This window comes from Felis catus, chromosome D2 (genome assembly GCF_018350175.1).
Source record: "Felis catus isolate Fca126 chromosome D2, F.catus_Fca126_mat1.0, whole genome shotgun sequence".
NCBI lineage: Eukaryota > Metazoa > Chordata > Mammalia > Carnivora > Felidae > Felis > Felis catus.
The window spans coordinates 49,711,995-49,726,838 of record NC_058378.1 but is presented as its reverse complement, the minus strand read 5'-3'; the positions used below and the strand labels follow the sequence as shown (position 1 = coordinate 49,726,838).

Here is a 14,844-nt window from a genome sequence, read left to right as displayed (position 1 = left end):
TGTGCTGGCAGCTCAGAGCCTGGAGCCTGCTTCAGATGCTCTCTCCTTCTCTCTCTGCCCCTCCCCTGTTCTCTCGCTGTCTCATAAAAAAAAAAAAATTTTTTTTTTAATTAATAAATGAGCAAGTAGATAAATAATAATCAATGGGTAGACAAGCTCTTTACATAAAATAAAAGTAGATGAGGGGAAAGAGATCAGTCTTCTTACAGAATTCCAAACAACTTATGTAGGTATTTTCTTTTCCAGTAGGTGGAGCTAGGTGACTCACTTCTAAAGAATCAAGTATGGAAAGAGAAAAACTAACTTTTCAGGGGAGAAACCTGGTAGACACCACCTTAAGCCCTAAGTGATGAAGGCTAACATTACCAGGGTTGTTATGCACCCCTGATATGATGTAGCAAGAAGGGCATTTCACTTCTGTGGCCTTCCCTCCAAAACCCTAATCATGAAAAGCATCAGACAAAACCAGTATTCTACAAAATATTTGACCAGTACTCCTCAAAGTTGTCAAGATCAGGGGTGCCTGGCTGGCTCAGAGGAGCAGCAGATGATTCTTGATCTCAGGGTCATGAGTTCGAGGTTCACGTTGGGTGTAGAGGTTACTAAAAAAAATAAACTTAAAAGTGTCAAGGTCGTTAAAAACAAAACTAGGAAACTGTGACAGGTTCTCAGGAGACCAAGGAGACATAACAGATAAATGCAGTTTGGTGCCTTAGACTGGATCCTGGAACAGAAAAAGGACATTAAAGGAAAAACTGGTGGAATCCAAACAAAAGTCTCAAATTTAATTAATAGTAATGTACCAGTGTTGATTTCTTAGTTTTTATAAATGTACCACAACAATGTAAGATAATAACATTTAGGGGAAGTTAGAATTAGATGAGAAGTATATGAGAACTCTCTCTGCTGCTTTGCAACTTTTCTATAAATGTAAAATTACTCCAAAACAAAAAAAAAAATTATTTATAAAAAAATTACTTGATAAAAAAAGTGCCAAATGGAGTCAACATATGAGGGTGAAGAGGAATATAAAAGCATACTAATATTCTTGTCTGGTTTGGGAAGATGTGGGAAAAGAATAGTTTGAATGTAGGTTCATTCTAGATGTTATGCAGAAAGATAAGTTTAAGTGCTTCCACTTCAAGCTCTAGCTTCGCTCCTTTGTAACCTTTGCAAGTTACCCTTTCTAAACTTCAGTCTCCCCACTTAAAGTAAGACAAAAGCTTGCTCTCCTTAATGTGTAATATTATCTCCTTAATATTCAAAGTAAGTAGGAAATACACCAATAGAAAAAAATGATTAAAAGACAGTTGGTAATAATTCACAATAAACATATTTAAATAGTAAAATTACGAAGAATAAATTAAAACAGCAGTGCGAAACTTTTTTGCTGCTGTAAAATCACTGTTTAAAACAGCCATGCAAGCGAGGCCGGCAGGATGGAAGTCTCCCATCCCTGCAGGTGGTGTAGGAATGCAGGCAAGCTCCCTGGGCCAGGAGTTTTCAAACAGGTTCATCTCTCTGATCCAGTAATCTCCACTCCCAGGATTCTCTCCTGAGGAAGCAGAGCTCTGGAGTAGCAGTTCACATAATAATATTGACAACATTGAAAGCAAGTAAAACTCTAATGATAAAATAATAAATTGAATTATAGTACCTACAGTGGTGAATATGTACCTAAAGGAAAATGTTCATGAAATGTAGATATAGACAGCAGTGTAAATGTAGCGGAAAATATAAAGTTTAAAAAGTGGGGAATGGGGGCGCCTGGCTGGCTCAGTCAGAGGAGCATGTGACTCTTGGTCTCAGGATCATGAGTTGAAGACCCACGTTGGGTGTAGAGATTACATCAAAATAAAATTTTTAAAAAACGGGAAATGGTGTATCTTTTTTAGATGATACTTTAATGTTAAGGATGGCTATTTTTTTATGTACCCTTTTCTCTGTGTAAGGTACTGTTCTGTTTTTCATACATGTTAACTCATTTAATCCTTCTTACAACCTCTGAAGTAGGTGCTATTTTTACCCCGGTTTTACAGACAAGGACACAGCTGTATGGTGATTGAGTGCCTGCCCACGGGCCTGGCAGGGTTGGGGCCAGAAGGCTGGGTCATGTGTCTCCACTCTTACCCAGTGCACAAACTGCCTCTGTTATATTAATTCATCCAGTAGGGTTCATGCTATACCAGCCATTATTCACCGCTGGAACCCCCAGCACCTGGAACCATATAGACATGGTTACCATTCACAGGAATATTTATTCTGGTAGGAGGAGATGGAAGATAAAGTCAATTAATAGATACCATACAGATCATTAAAATAGGCTGAGTTGTGAAGAGTGATTAGGTGGTTTCTGTGGTGTGCTTGGTCAGAAAGACCTTTCTGAGATTGGGCTGTAGGAGAGGCCATCCAAGTAACAGGAAGGAACCTGCTACCCTTACTGGGGAAAAGCAGTTGCAGGCAGAAGGAGACACTAGTGGGTTTCCTAAGGCGGCTGGAGCTCAGTGGGCAGTAGGGCACAAAGCTGAGCCAGTCACGTAGAGCTTGTTAACGCTAAGGAGTTTAGGCTAAGTGTGATAGAAAGCCTTGGGAGGGTTTTGATTCTATGGAGAATGGATTGTGTGTGGCTCCTGCTGCAAAGAGCCAGTTGGGCTTTTGCAGCGGACCAGGGAGGTGACTGTGGCTTGAGTAAGGATGGTGATTGTGGAGAACGGTTTGGGTGTGATTTGGCTGACAGAACTTGCTGGTGGACAAGATGTGAGGAGTAGGAAAAAGACAAGAATGGCAAGAGGAGAGATAAAGAGGTCAACCTGAACATGTTGGTCGATTAGATCCTCAAGGGAAGGTGTCAGGTTGCCACATGGATTCTTGAACCTGGCAGCCTGTGAGGCACTGAGGGCTAGAGATACAGGTTATAATGTGGATAGCTATGTCCCCCACATGCTTAGGAGAGGGACAGATAAAATATGAATAACCAGGGATTATTGACAGTGGAAATGTGGTGGTTTAAAAATCAAACAAAACCAATGACTTCTTTCCCCGAATCTGATAACTGGAGATTTTTAAAAGAAGTTAAGTTATAAAGGAAGTCATAATATTTGTAAAATCAGAATTGTCATGGAGTAGAAATGTCAAAGTGAGTGTTTTGTTTTAATACTTTTGTTTTGACTAAGGAGATAAGAATATTAGAGCCTGGTTTTGCCACAGAAATTATGCCTCTATAAATTTATTTATTCATTTAACCAATGTTTATTGACAGCCTACCATGTGCCACATGTTGTTCTAGGTGCTACAGATAGGGCAGTGATCAAAATCCTCGCTTTACATTCTAGAAGGGGAAGAAGCCCCTCTCCTGCAAAAAAAAAAAAAAAAAAAAAAAAGAAAGAAAGCTGAGTCCTCAGTTGCTGCCTTGTTCTGTTTCCAGCCAGTTCTATTCCACACAGCAGCTTTTTCAGACTCTCCTCACTCCCCTCAAGATTTGCCTCCTCTATAGATAAGCAGTAATTCCCATGTGGCTTACAGATCACTCGCATTCATTATATCCAGAACCCAGCTCTGCATTGTTCTGCTCTGGGCTGGCCCTTTCCCTAGTGCCCCCACTCTTGGGGGATGGTACTACCATTGTTCAGGACAGCAGCCTGCTGTCACTCTTGGTTGATCCTTCCCTCTCACCCTTACTCCTGCCCATTTAGTCACTTGCTAACTTGTCAGTTTTTGTACTCAATCTTTTTTACCTCCATGCAATTTTTGCTTTCTGAACATACCATGATAGTCTAAAACTAGGCTTCCCATTCCTAGATTATAACTGGTGCCTCTTTAACCAGCCTCCCTTCTTGTCCCCTTTTATATCTCTTCTCTACACTGTAACCGGAGTGATCTTTCAAAAATGTCATCTGATCCCGTTACTCCTTCTGCCCTGACTCTTCAGGGAAATTTCCATTGCCATTAGGAAAAAGCCAAAACATGTGACCAGGTACCCCATTCTTTCTAATGAGGCCTGTGGATCCCTTAAACCAGGGGTCAGCAGTCTACAACCTGCTGCCCAAAACAGCCTGCTGCCTGATTTTCTCTGGCCCAGGGGTGAAGAGTGGTTGGAAAATATTTTTGAAATAATACTTCATGGCAGATGAAAATGATATGAAATACAAATTTCAGTGGCCGTAAATAAAGTTTGTTGGAACACAGCATGCTCATTTGGTTACTTATTGTCAATGACAGCTTTCACACTACAGTGGCAAAGTTGAATAGTTGTGACAGACCTCTGTGTTCTGCGGAGCCCAAAATATTTACTGCCCATTGTGTTGCAGGCGTTTGCTGAGCCCTGGCCTAGATTTGTGGTCACTTCTACTTCTGTCTCTCATGTGGTCCCACCCTCCTTCACCCACAGTGCTCTTTCCCATCTCTGGATCTTTGCACAACCTGTTCTTTTGTCTGCAACTTTCACTTGGCTAACTCCTGCTTCTCTCTCAGATCCCAGCTCCAACTTCATTTCTTCTAGAAAGCTGTTTCAGAACCCTGCACGCTGGATGAGATCTTTCTTTTCTGTCATCCTCCTCATGTCCGTATCCTTACATCTCTCCTTACCCAACTCAGACTCCATAGTCAGTCATTATCCATAGCCTTCTTGTTATACTCACCTCCTTCATCCCTCCTCCCAATGTTTTCTCTTAAAACCCCAGCCTGGTTAAGGACAACTTTCACCCAGGCCCCTGAGCAGTGAATGTGGAGGGCAAGAAACACAGCCCCACTATAGGGCCATTGCTTTAAATATATGACCATAGGCCTCAGGGTTCCATGGCTGCCCTAACGTTCTGCTCCTGACCATAGTCTACCTGCTGTCTGTCCTCCAAGCCAGCCACACTGTCCTTCTCGTGCCTCCCAGCACTCCTCACCACTCCTCCCTCTCCAAATATCTTGCTTCATTTTTCACTTAGAGGAGTGGTCAGACATTCTTCTTTACTCTGTCGTGAGATCTCTCAGCCTCTCCCCATTCCCAGTGGACAAATTCCCCGTGACCCCTCATAAGTCTAGCCTGTCCTTTTCTGTTGAACTAGAGCTTATCCCTCATGCCTAAACAAGGACTCCCGTCCCTGCCATCCTTCACTGTCTCCTATCCTAACATTTGCCTCTTATGGATCATTACCATATACATACAAAAATCATGTAATACCAATTACCTTTTTAAAATGTTAATAGCCCGTTCTTGTCTGCAGGGCCTCATTCTTCTGCTCTTGCCCTTGTTTTCTCTACTCTTGCCTTAGTCATTCACTTACTGCCTCTGAGCCATTGTACATGTTACCCTCTTTACCTGGAATGATCTCCTTTAGATATTTGCACAGCTCACTTCAGTATTTCATTACAGTCCCTGCTCAAACATTATCTCCTCAGAGAAGCCCCTTATGGCAAAATAGGCTTTCTCTCTCTCATGTTCTCCCATTGTCCTACTGCATTTTTCTTCCTAGCATGTTACCACCTGAGATATAGATTTATTTGCTATCTTTCCATCAAAACAGAGACTCTGTGATGGCAGAGTCTATTCATACTGCTCTATTCATACTGCTGTGTCCCAGCTCCTAGTACTGTGTCTAATGGATTCAAATACTTGTTGAATGCATGAATAAAATAAAGAAGGTTTATCGAGGTTCGACGTTTACTTGATTCTGGGGGCTCTATCTCATCAAAGCCCTGCTTTTCTTTTTCTTTCTCTGCTTGGACTTTAGTGGTGACAGCTTCATTTTAAAACTGGTCTCCCATGTGATAGAGAAGGAGTGCAGCAGTTCCAAGCTTCATGTCCACCCCTACTTGAGGCATTGTCAAACTTACTTTGTAAAGAGCCATGTAGAAAATATCTTGGGCTTTCGGGACCATACAGTTAAATTCCTATTGCAACTACTCAGCTATGCCACTGTACCATGAAAATATGCATAGACAGTTTGTAAACAAATGAGTGTGGCTATATTCCGATGAAATTATTTTCAGAAACAGGCAGCAGGCCAGATTTAGCCTGGAGGCTGTAGTTTGCTGACTCCTGCCCTATACCATTCCAAAAAAGCAAGCGTCTTTTCTAGTAGCTCTCTCTCAGAGGAACGAAGGGGCTTTGTCTTCCAGAGTTCCCAACAACCCTCTTCTTTTGCCATGTTGTCCTGAATTTTGTCTGATTCCTGTTAGTGAACCAGTTCCTCCAATTAGTGGGGTGACAGTGTGCCACTGGTAAAGAGTAGTCATGGCCCAGTCTGAAGCTGCAGGTGGAAGGAGCTTCCCTGAAGCTCATGGGCTACATGAGGCCAGAGAATTACCAGAGCAGAAGTGTGTACAGTCAGGAAAGGGGCAAGGAATAAATGCTGAGTAGGCACCAAATAAGATCTGTGTAGAAGTAATTATATTGTATTACAGTATGCGTTTGTGCAACTGTTACCCTCCCAGAATAGAATGTAAGCTCCTTTGAGCTCAGACACCATACTGTTTACCAGTAACTTCAGCTTGCACCTTGTGAGGGCTTGAATTCGGGTAAATTAAATATGGCAAGAATCCTTTGCTCATGTAGAGTACTGTTTTTTTGTTGGTTTTGTAAGGATTTAATAATACAAATGCATGTGATCCATTTTCAATCACATAAGCGATAGGAAAAATTATTATTTGGAAAGTATCTTAATTTTTTTCATTGTTGATTGACACCTAGGTCTGGAGGGATTAAATTGAATTTCTTTTTTTTAACCAAAGGTTCACAAAAAGGATTCTGGCTTTTGGCGAGATTTTGGCTTTGGAATGACTTGTCAGTATCGATCAGATTTCCTGACCATTGGTAAGTGTATCTTACATTTAAGAATAGGACTATACATGTTTACTGTAGGGCCTTATGGCATTTTCTAAAGGTCTGAGAATCGAGTGTTTTCCTATTAAATTATGAATGTCTGAGATTGGCTAAAAAGAGGAGTCTGGAGATGTGAAAGGCAAAGTTTATAATAATGTCTCTGAGTGGCAAAAATGAGATCATAAAGATGAAGGTGTAACAGAATATTTACTTGTTTCTTGAAAATCAAACACTGGTTTTTAAAAACATCGGTTTGTCTTGTTACCAATATTTGCAGTTGTTTTGAATGCTCTTACAAAAGATCTCTACATAACTTTGGTGTTGTGCTCATGGATTATTACATCTGGAAGTAATATTAGAGTATCTAGTCCAGGGGCTTTGGCATTTTTTTATTTAGAGATGAAACCCCTCTTTAATTATCTGTTAACTCTTATGAAAATCCTAGTATTCAAAAAACAAATGAAAAGACAACTGGTCTTTCTAGCTCTGATTGAAGTTAGAGTGGGGGACTTACAGTCACTGGCTTAATCATGCATTCCTTGAAGCCAGAGATGACCCTGAAGAATCTGGTCTAAGCCCCCTGCCCCCACTCTGGCTTCAGCCTTACCCAGCAAAAAATAGATTGTCAGAGTACAGTTTAAGAAAGCAGGCTGAAGGGGCACTTGGGTGGCTCAGTCAGTGAATTGTCTGACTCTTGATATCAGCTCAGGTCATGATCTTGCTTCGTGAGTTTGAGCCCTACATCAGGCTCCGTGCTGACAATGCAGAGCCTGCTTGGGTTTCTGTCTCTCCCCCTCCTGTGCATGCTCGCTTTCCCTCCCTCCCTCCTTCTCTCTCTCTCTCTCTCTCTCTCTCTCTCTCTCTCTCTCTCTCACATATATATATATATATATATATATATATATATATATACACACATCTATTTTTTTTATATTTTATAATAGAATATATTTTATGTACTTTTTAGGTCTGTCTGACATTCATTTTTATAATCATGCATTTGTTTTGGAAATTCCTCCACCTTGTCTCTTTATTATTGTAACATTTGAATCATGGAAAATCAGCAAATAGCAATGAAAAGACTTAAGTGAAACTAATGCCCTTTTCCCTTACTTCTGGCTTAATAAAACAGGGAGTATACATCATTGCCTTCTAACCTGTGTTACTTCTCACTGCTCCTTTCTCATTATTTTCTCTTCATATTCCTGTTTGATCTGTGTTGGTGCAGTTAACGGTGTCCCACATTTCTCTGGGATTGTTCATTTTTCATTATTCTTTTTTTCTCTGTTCTTTGGATTACATAATCGCAGTTGATCTGTCTTCAAGTTTGTTGATTCTTTGTTAGATCAGATCTTCTGTTGAGCTGCTCTAATGAGTTTTTTATTTAAATTGTACTTTTTTAACTCCAGAATTTCCATTTGGCACTCTCGGTCTCTCTCTATATATATACATATCTATATATATGTTATATATATGTATGACTTCCCCATGAAATTAATATTCCCCATTTGATGAGACATTGTTATCTTACCTTCTCTTTTTTGTTTTTTTTTTTCAACGTTTATTTATTTTTGGGACAGAGAGACAGAGCATGAACGGGGGAGGGGCAGAGAGAGAGGGAGACACAGAATCGGAAACAGGCTCCAGGCTCTGAGCCATCAGCCCAGAGCCCAACGCGGGGCTCGAACTCACGGACCGCGAGATCGTGACCTGGCTGAAGTCGGACGCTTAACCGACTGCGCCACCCAGGTGCCCCTTACCTTCTCTTTAAGTATGATTTCTTTAATTCTTTGAACATATTTATAATGGTTGTTTTGGAATTTTTGTAAAAACCAACATCTAGGCCCTCTCACAGTTTCTGTTGCCTACTTTTTTTCTGGTATACAGGTCACACTTTTCTGTTTATTAACATGCCTCCTAATTTCTTTCTTGCAAACTGAACATCTTAGTTAATCTATTGTGGCAAGTCTGGATATTGAATTCCCCCCTGCCTCCAGGGCTTGTTTTTTGTTCTGTTTTCTGCTTGTTTATTTATTGACTTGGCTTTACTATGTTAATGAATTTTAACTCCCCACCCTCCCTCCACCCCCCAGCAATATGAAGCCTCTCCTGTCACTCCTTAGGGCATGTGCACAGTCACCCTGGGATGACATGAATTTAGTAGAGCTCTCTTTTACTTTTTCTGTGCCTCTGTTGGTAACTCCCATCTGTTAGATTCCACTAATTGCTCACTGGTTTGCACTCTTGTTTTTGACAGGGCTCTGGGGCATAAATTGCTCCACAGTCTGACCCAGTTAAATTGAACCCTTTTGCAAGGTAGTTTTTGAGGCAAATCTTTGAGTTTTGTTCAGACCTCAAAAGGGCTCTTCTTAGCTGTCTCTTTCCCTGTTTCTCTCCAGTAAACTAACTGGCCTACGTTTTAGCTTATTGCTCTAATGGAGCTATCAGCTTCCTCTGAATTGCTTACCACCAAAATCTCCGTTATTTTCAAGAGCCCTGTTAGGCTTGAACTTCTGCACACTGTTTCAAATAAAGTCAGTTTCTTTGGGGTCGAGCTTTGAAGCAGTTTGTTCTCATGTACTGCCTCCTCCCCTGGGGAAAAAATGTCTGAGCCTCTCCTCCGGGGGGGGGGGGGGGGTCGAAGACAGTGGCACCCTTCTCTCAGAGTGGCATCCCTACCTTATGGGGTAGGGGAAGAGCAGTCCCACTCCCTTCTGGAATGGAGCGTCTACCTTATAACTATAAGCTGGATGAGAAAGGGAGTCCCAATCCTCTCAGCACTTGTTTGGAATTTGGCCTCTTTCATTGTGGAGCTTCTATTCCTTTCTCCCTTTCCTCGCCTTCTGATATTCCCATTATACATACGTTATACCTTTTGTGGTTGTCCCACAGTTCTTAGAAATTCTGTTCTGATCTGTTTTTTCCCCCAGTCTTCTTTGGGTTTGCCTTTTCAGTTTTGGAAGTTTCTATTGGTGTGTCCTCAAGCTCAGAGATTCTTTCCTCAGCCAGTACAAAGGCATTCTTCCTTTGTTACATTGTTTATCTTTAGCATTTCTTTTCTATTCTTTCTTAGAAGCTCTCAGTCTGCTTACATTACCCATCTGTTCTTGCTTTTCCCAGTAGAGTCCTTAGCATATCAATTAGTTGTTTTAAATTCCCAGGCTGATAATTTCAATACCCCTGCCATATCTGAGTCTGGTTCTGATACTTGCTCTATGTCTTCAGTCGTTTTTTGTCTTTTAGTATGCCTCATTTTCTCTTCATAGCTGAACATAATGTATTGGGCAAGGCCTTTAGTAATCGGTGGTGAAGTGTAGGAAAAGAGGAAGCATTCTATATACCTGTGATTAGGCCTCAGTCCTTGAAGTGAGATTATATGTCTTCACAAGTGTTTCTCAGACACTGCCCCAATCTAAGGTGGAACAGGATGGATAGAGTGGGCTAGAGTTGGGTATGTCCTTCCCCCAGGTAGATTCGACTCAGGTAAAATAGTTTCTCCTAATGGCAGGTTTTGTTAAGAAGAATAAAGTGTTCTCTCTGGCTTGTTTCAAAATGATCACTTTCCACTGCCCTGCTGAAAGCACTAGGGGATTTTGCTCCAGTCGTCACAGTTTTGCTAGAGCTCCTAAAGGAGTATAGGGACCTTCCTATGACTGGGCCGCCTGAAATTTTCAACTCTCTGTCTTTTACAGTTCAGATTTCCACCCCACTCTGCCCACCGCCACCTTACCCCAGTACTGGTTCCCCTGGAGATTTCTATTGGTAGGTTTCTGCTCTGATACTTGTGATTCTGTTTTACCTGCCTGTCTCTCCAATTTGGAGGTAGCCATTTGCTCTGTGACCTTATTTCTCTGAGGGATCTGAGAAGAGTTGTACATTTTTCAGTTTGTTTGTTTTTTTTTTTTTTACTTTTTGGTAGGATGAAATGACTTCTAAGCTCTGTTTGTGCTGGACCAGAAACTGGAAGTCTCCCATTTATGTTAAGTATCTACACCATCTCTAATATTTGAACAACTGATATCTACAAGGAAGAAAAACCAAGACATATTATACATAGTGTTTATTAGTAAGGCTGTGACTATTTAAAGTAATACTTTTCAGAGAGCTCAGGATTATTGTCATCCTTCAAGGGTGAAATTAAGTGGCATATAATTATTTGACAGAAGACATAATTTGGAAACCTAGCTCCTAAAGAATTAGGTTGTTCTCAGTTTTTAAGAATCTTTTCTAGTTTTTCAGAAAACTCCAAATGGTTTATGTTCTCCATGCTTCTTTAGAAAGTTCATTGTTCAGCTTAAGCCAGTTTGAAAATAGTCTCAACTTTTTCTCCTGTTTCATGTGTTTACCCATTCCAGTTATCCATTTGCCCCATCACTGCATCAGAATTGTTCTAGTAGGTAAGATTATAAATAACATGTATGTTTCCAGGTCTACCTGGGTCTTTTTAAGTTCTTAACTGAGCAGCACACACATGACCATTTCTTCTTCACGACACTTTCTTCGTTTCACTACTCTGATAGCTTGATCTCCAGAATTCTCTCCATCCTCTGGTGCCATTTGTCAGACTCTTTTGCTGACTTATCTTTCTCTGCATGTTTAACCTACAGATGTTGGCATTACTTACTTAGGATTTAGACCCGAGCCCTATTTTCTTTCTAAACGCCTTCAGTAATTTCATCCATTCCTATGGCTTTAAATCATCTGTGTGCCCATTCTCAAATGTATATGTTCAGCTTAGACATTTCTTCTCTTTTCTCCTCTGGAAAATTTTCTGTGACCCAGAAAAACTTACGTCTCAAAGGATAATTATGTTAATTATAATAAGGGTGGTGAGATTATGGGTGATTTATATTTCCTTCTCCTTTGATTTTCTCCAGATTTTCTAGATAACTTTGACATTTACAAAGCATTCTCAAATATTTAATCTCATTTTGATACTCTCGACAACAGACCCTGCACTCCTAGATGTCTGCTCCTAACTGACTTCCAAAGCAGGATGTCAGTCTTCTCCATGAGGTGTCTTTAGGCCATACCATGCCATGTCATTTGAAGCAGAACATCTTGATCCTTATCAGGTCTGACTGTGCTCTAGCTGTCAGTTACGTACAGTGTCCATTTAATCCTGCAGGTGGATTCGACATGGAAGTAAAAGGTTGGGGTGGAGAAGATGTTCATCTTTATCGAAAATACTTACATGGTGACCTGATTGTGATTCGGACTCCGGTTCCTGGTCTTTTCCACCTCTGGCATGAGAAACGCTGTGCTGATGAATTGACCCCCGAGCAGTACCGTATGTGCATCCAGTCCAAAGCCATGAACGAGGCCTCTCACTCGCACCTGGGAATGCTGGTCTTCAGGGAGGAAATAGAGACCCATCTTCACAAACAGGCATACAGGACAAATAGTGAAGCTGTTGGTTAATGTCATCATTGGCACACTAGTCTGAACCACAAACCAGCACTATTTTTTTAGCCTTAATTCCAATAACAGATGCAGTGCCTCTTTCAGAGAAGACATGCTTATTTTTTGTGTTCTTTCTGGCATTACTTTACTTTAAGCAGTTTAACTTGATATGGGAAGAAAAAGCAAGTGTTTCAGTGCAAAGCCTGTTTTGTGAGAATACCATACTTTGGAATCACTGACAAATTGAAATCTGGTGTTTGCCCCAAAAGTAGTTTTGAGGTCGTTTCTACCCTGCACCCATGTTCTGATGTGCCCGGGTTGCATCTGGGTTGAGGGATGGAATGTGTTGTGCTCAGGGTGGGTCAGGAGCATCCAGTCCTGCACAGAGGACAGAGTGTTATGGAGGGATTGTGTGGACAAGGGTTCTTCACCTGCTGACCACTGAGTCAATTGCTTTTATATTAAGACCTTTAGTCAGCTGCTTGAAGAAACCTTTTCACTGAAGCAGAGGATGACTAAATGACACATCTGAAATTCAGAATCAATCAAAAGAAATCAGAAATAAAAACGCTTAATGTTGCTTAGCTCCCTGAATGTCTGGTATTAAACAAATGAGTAATAGTGAAAGTACTTAGGTTAGAATCTATGACTCATGATTAAAACTATAATGTGTTATCGTGTTCTGGATTAGTAGTCAGAGTTGCTATGGATTGTTTTAAGTAAACAAACATGGAAATGTGTTTACTAGAACATTTACTTATGTTGGAGAGCAGGTGATATCTGGGAACATCCGTTTACATGAGCCAGGTGCTACCGGGGCCTTCTTATAGTGGTTCAGAATAGATGAACATAGCATGCTTTTGTGTGTTTTTTGCTTTGCGTTGTCTCATTTAGCTTGAATCCGTATATATTTATTATCCTTTTTTTTCCCTAATATGTTAATATATGCTACATCTGTATTTGTAATGTTATGCTACTTTGAGTTGAGAGAGAGTTTCTTGAAGAAAAACAATTTAATGAGGTATACCATAGATTACACTGATTTGCAAAAAGAGGTGGAGGGGAAAGTAATCTGAATGGAAATCTGAATTACAGAATATTTTAGAGAAATGTATTGTTTGCAGATAGAATATTGTTTTACTTGAGGTATAAATTATGTTAATGAGACAAGATGCATAAGAAGTTATATTCAGATAGGACTGTACTATGTTATTTATCACACATGGACCTTTTACCATACGGTCAATTGCTAGATCCAGAAATTGGAGATAAGGTGAAAGGCATGCATAGATTTTGATTTGGCTTTTAAAAGGGACCTATATTGTATCCTTCCTATTTGTATATAAACCCCTGAAAATTCACAGAAGAAAAGTCATTACTTTTTACTCAGTAAATCATATCATCTGAAATATAAATTCCAAATTTCTTGGTGCTACATGAATTCATTTTACAGTAACTCTTATGAATTATTCTTACAAGTTTTAAGTTGGGTAGCATTTAGGCTTTTTTTTTAAGATGTGTAAAATGTTCTCTACAGAATTATTAGGCCATTGTCTCCTTTATATACAGTTATTTATTATGAAGACCAGTGAATTTTGGTATTTAAACTGAGAGAACCTAATTATTTGCGAAGGTAAGTTGCATCTTGTTTTTTGACAGAATCAAGTGATTTTACCTTTTCTCCTTTTTTAAAAAAACTAGCCTTTAATTTAAAAATGGAAGCTAAGCAATGGAAACACACTGTGGCTTTGACATTAAATGGTACCAATAAAGTATTTTATTATCAAAATTTAAAAGAAAATGTGATAATTTTTTTCTGTTGCAAAATACCATAAATACAGAAAAGAATATAACATGTAATTGTGTAATTCAAAGAGTAATAAAGCAAACAGCTACCCAGAGTGAGATAAAGAACATTGTCAGTGAAAGGCCTCTGTGTGCCCCTTCTTAATCACACACCCTCACCCCCCATAATAGTAGCCATTCTGATTTCTGTGATAATTTTTCACTTGTTTTTCTTAGTTTTCCCGACTATATATGTGTCAGTGTACAAGAATTTCTTTAGTAATAATGTTGGGTCATCAGTTGTGTGTACATTCTGTTTCCTTTCCAAAGTGGACCATCTTTAGCACTGTGAGACAGTTCATTTTGCATCCTTGGCAATAATTTTGTTAGGTTTATTAATTCTTGCTAATCTAGTAGGCCTTAGGCATGAATTATAATTACAATTTGCATTTCAGTCTTTTTGCCCATTTCTGTCAGTTCATAGGAATTCATCACATAACCAGTTCTTATTGGTTAACTATCTCCTCCCAGGATGTGGCTTGTTTTTTCCCATTCTTGATGGTACTTGGTACTTTTTCATTAATAAAAATTAACTTTAATGTGACTATTTTTTCCCTTTATGGATTCTACTTTTTATTATTGATTTATAACCTTATATGAAGGAAAGAGGGCTTAAAGCTATTGTTCTATATTGTCTTCTGAATACCTCATACATAGCTTTGCTTTTCCTAGTTAGGTCTTTAACCTAACTGGAAGAGCTTTTTATATGTGCCGTGAGGCAAGGATTGTATTACACTTTTTCCAGCATCACCTTACAATATAGTCCATATTTTACCCACTGATCT

The 14,844-nt window shown here is 39.7% G+C and overlaps 1 protein-coding gene across 8 annotated transcripts in view; it reads left to right on the top strand.

The window, feature by feature from the left end:
- Positions 1-14,003, top strand: part of CSGALNACT2 (chondroitin sulfate N-acetylgalactosaminyltransferase 2) — a 46,127-nt gene extending 32,124 nt beyond the window's left edge. For 2 of the 8 annotated variants that reach the window (XM_019814156.3, XM_019814155.3), the window contains 4 exons: positions 6,721-6,802; positions 10,504-10,573; positions 10,731-10,791; positions 11,940-14,003. In XM_019814156.3, the coding sequence (XP_019669715.1) occupies positions 6,721-6,802; positions 10,504-10,573; positions 10,731-10,791; positions 11,940-12,232 (506 nt within the window). In that variant the 3' untranslated portion in view covers positions 12,233-14,003. Of the gene's footprint in view, positions 1-6,720; positions 6,803-10,503; positions 10,574-10,730; positions 10,798-11,939 lie in introns of those variants that run through there. The other 6 variants (XM_019814157.3, XM_003994194.6, XM_019814159.3 and 3 more) reach the window with 6 other exon arrangements.
- Positions 14,004-14,844: the final 841 nt, after the last annotated feature.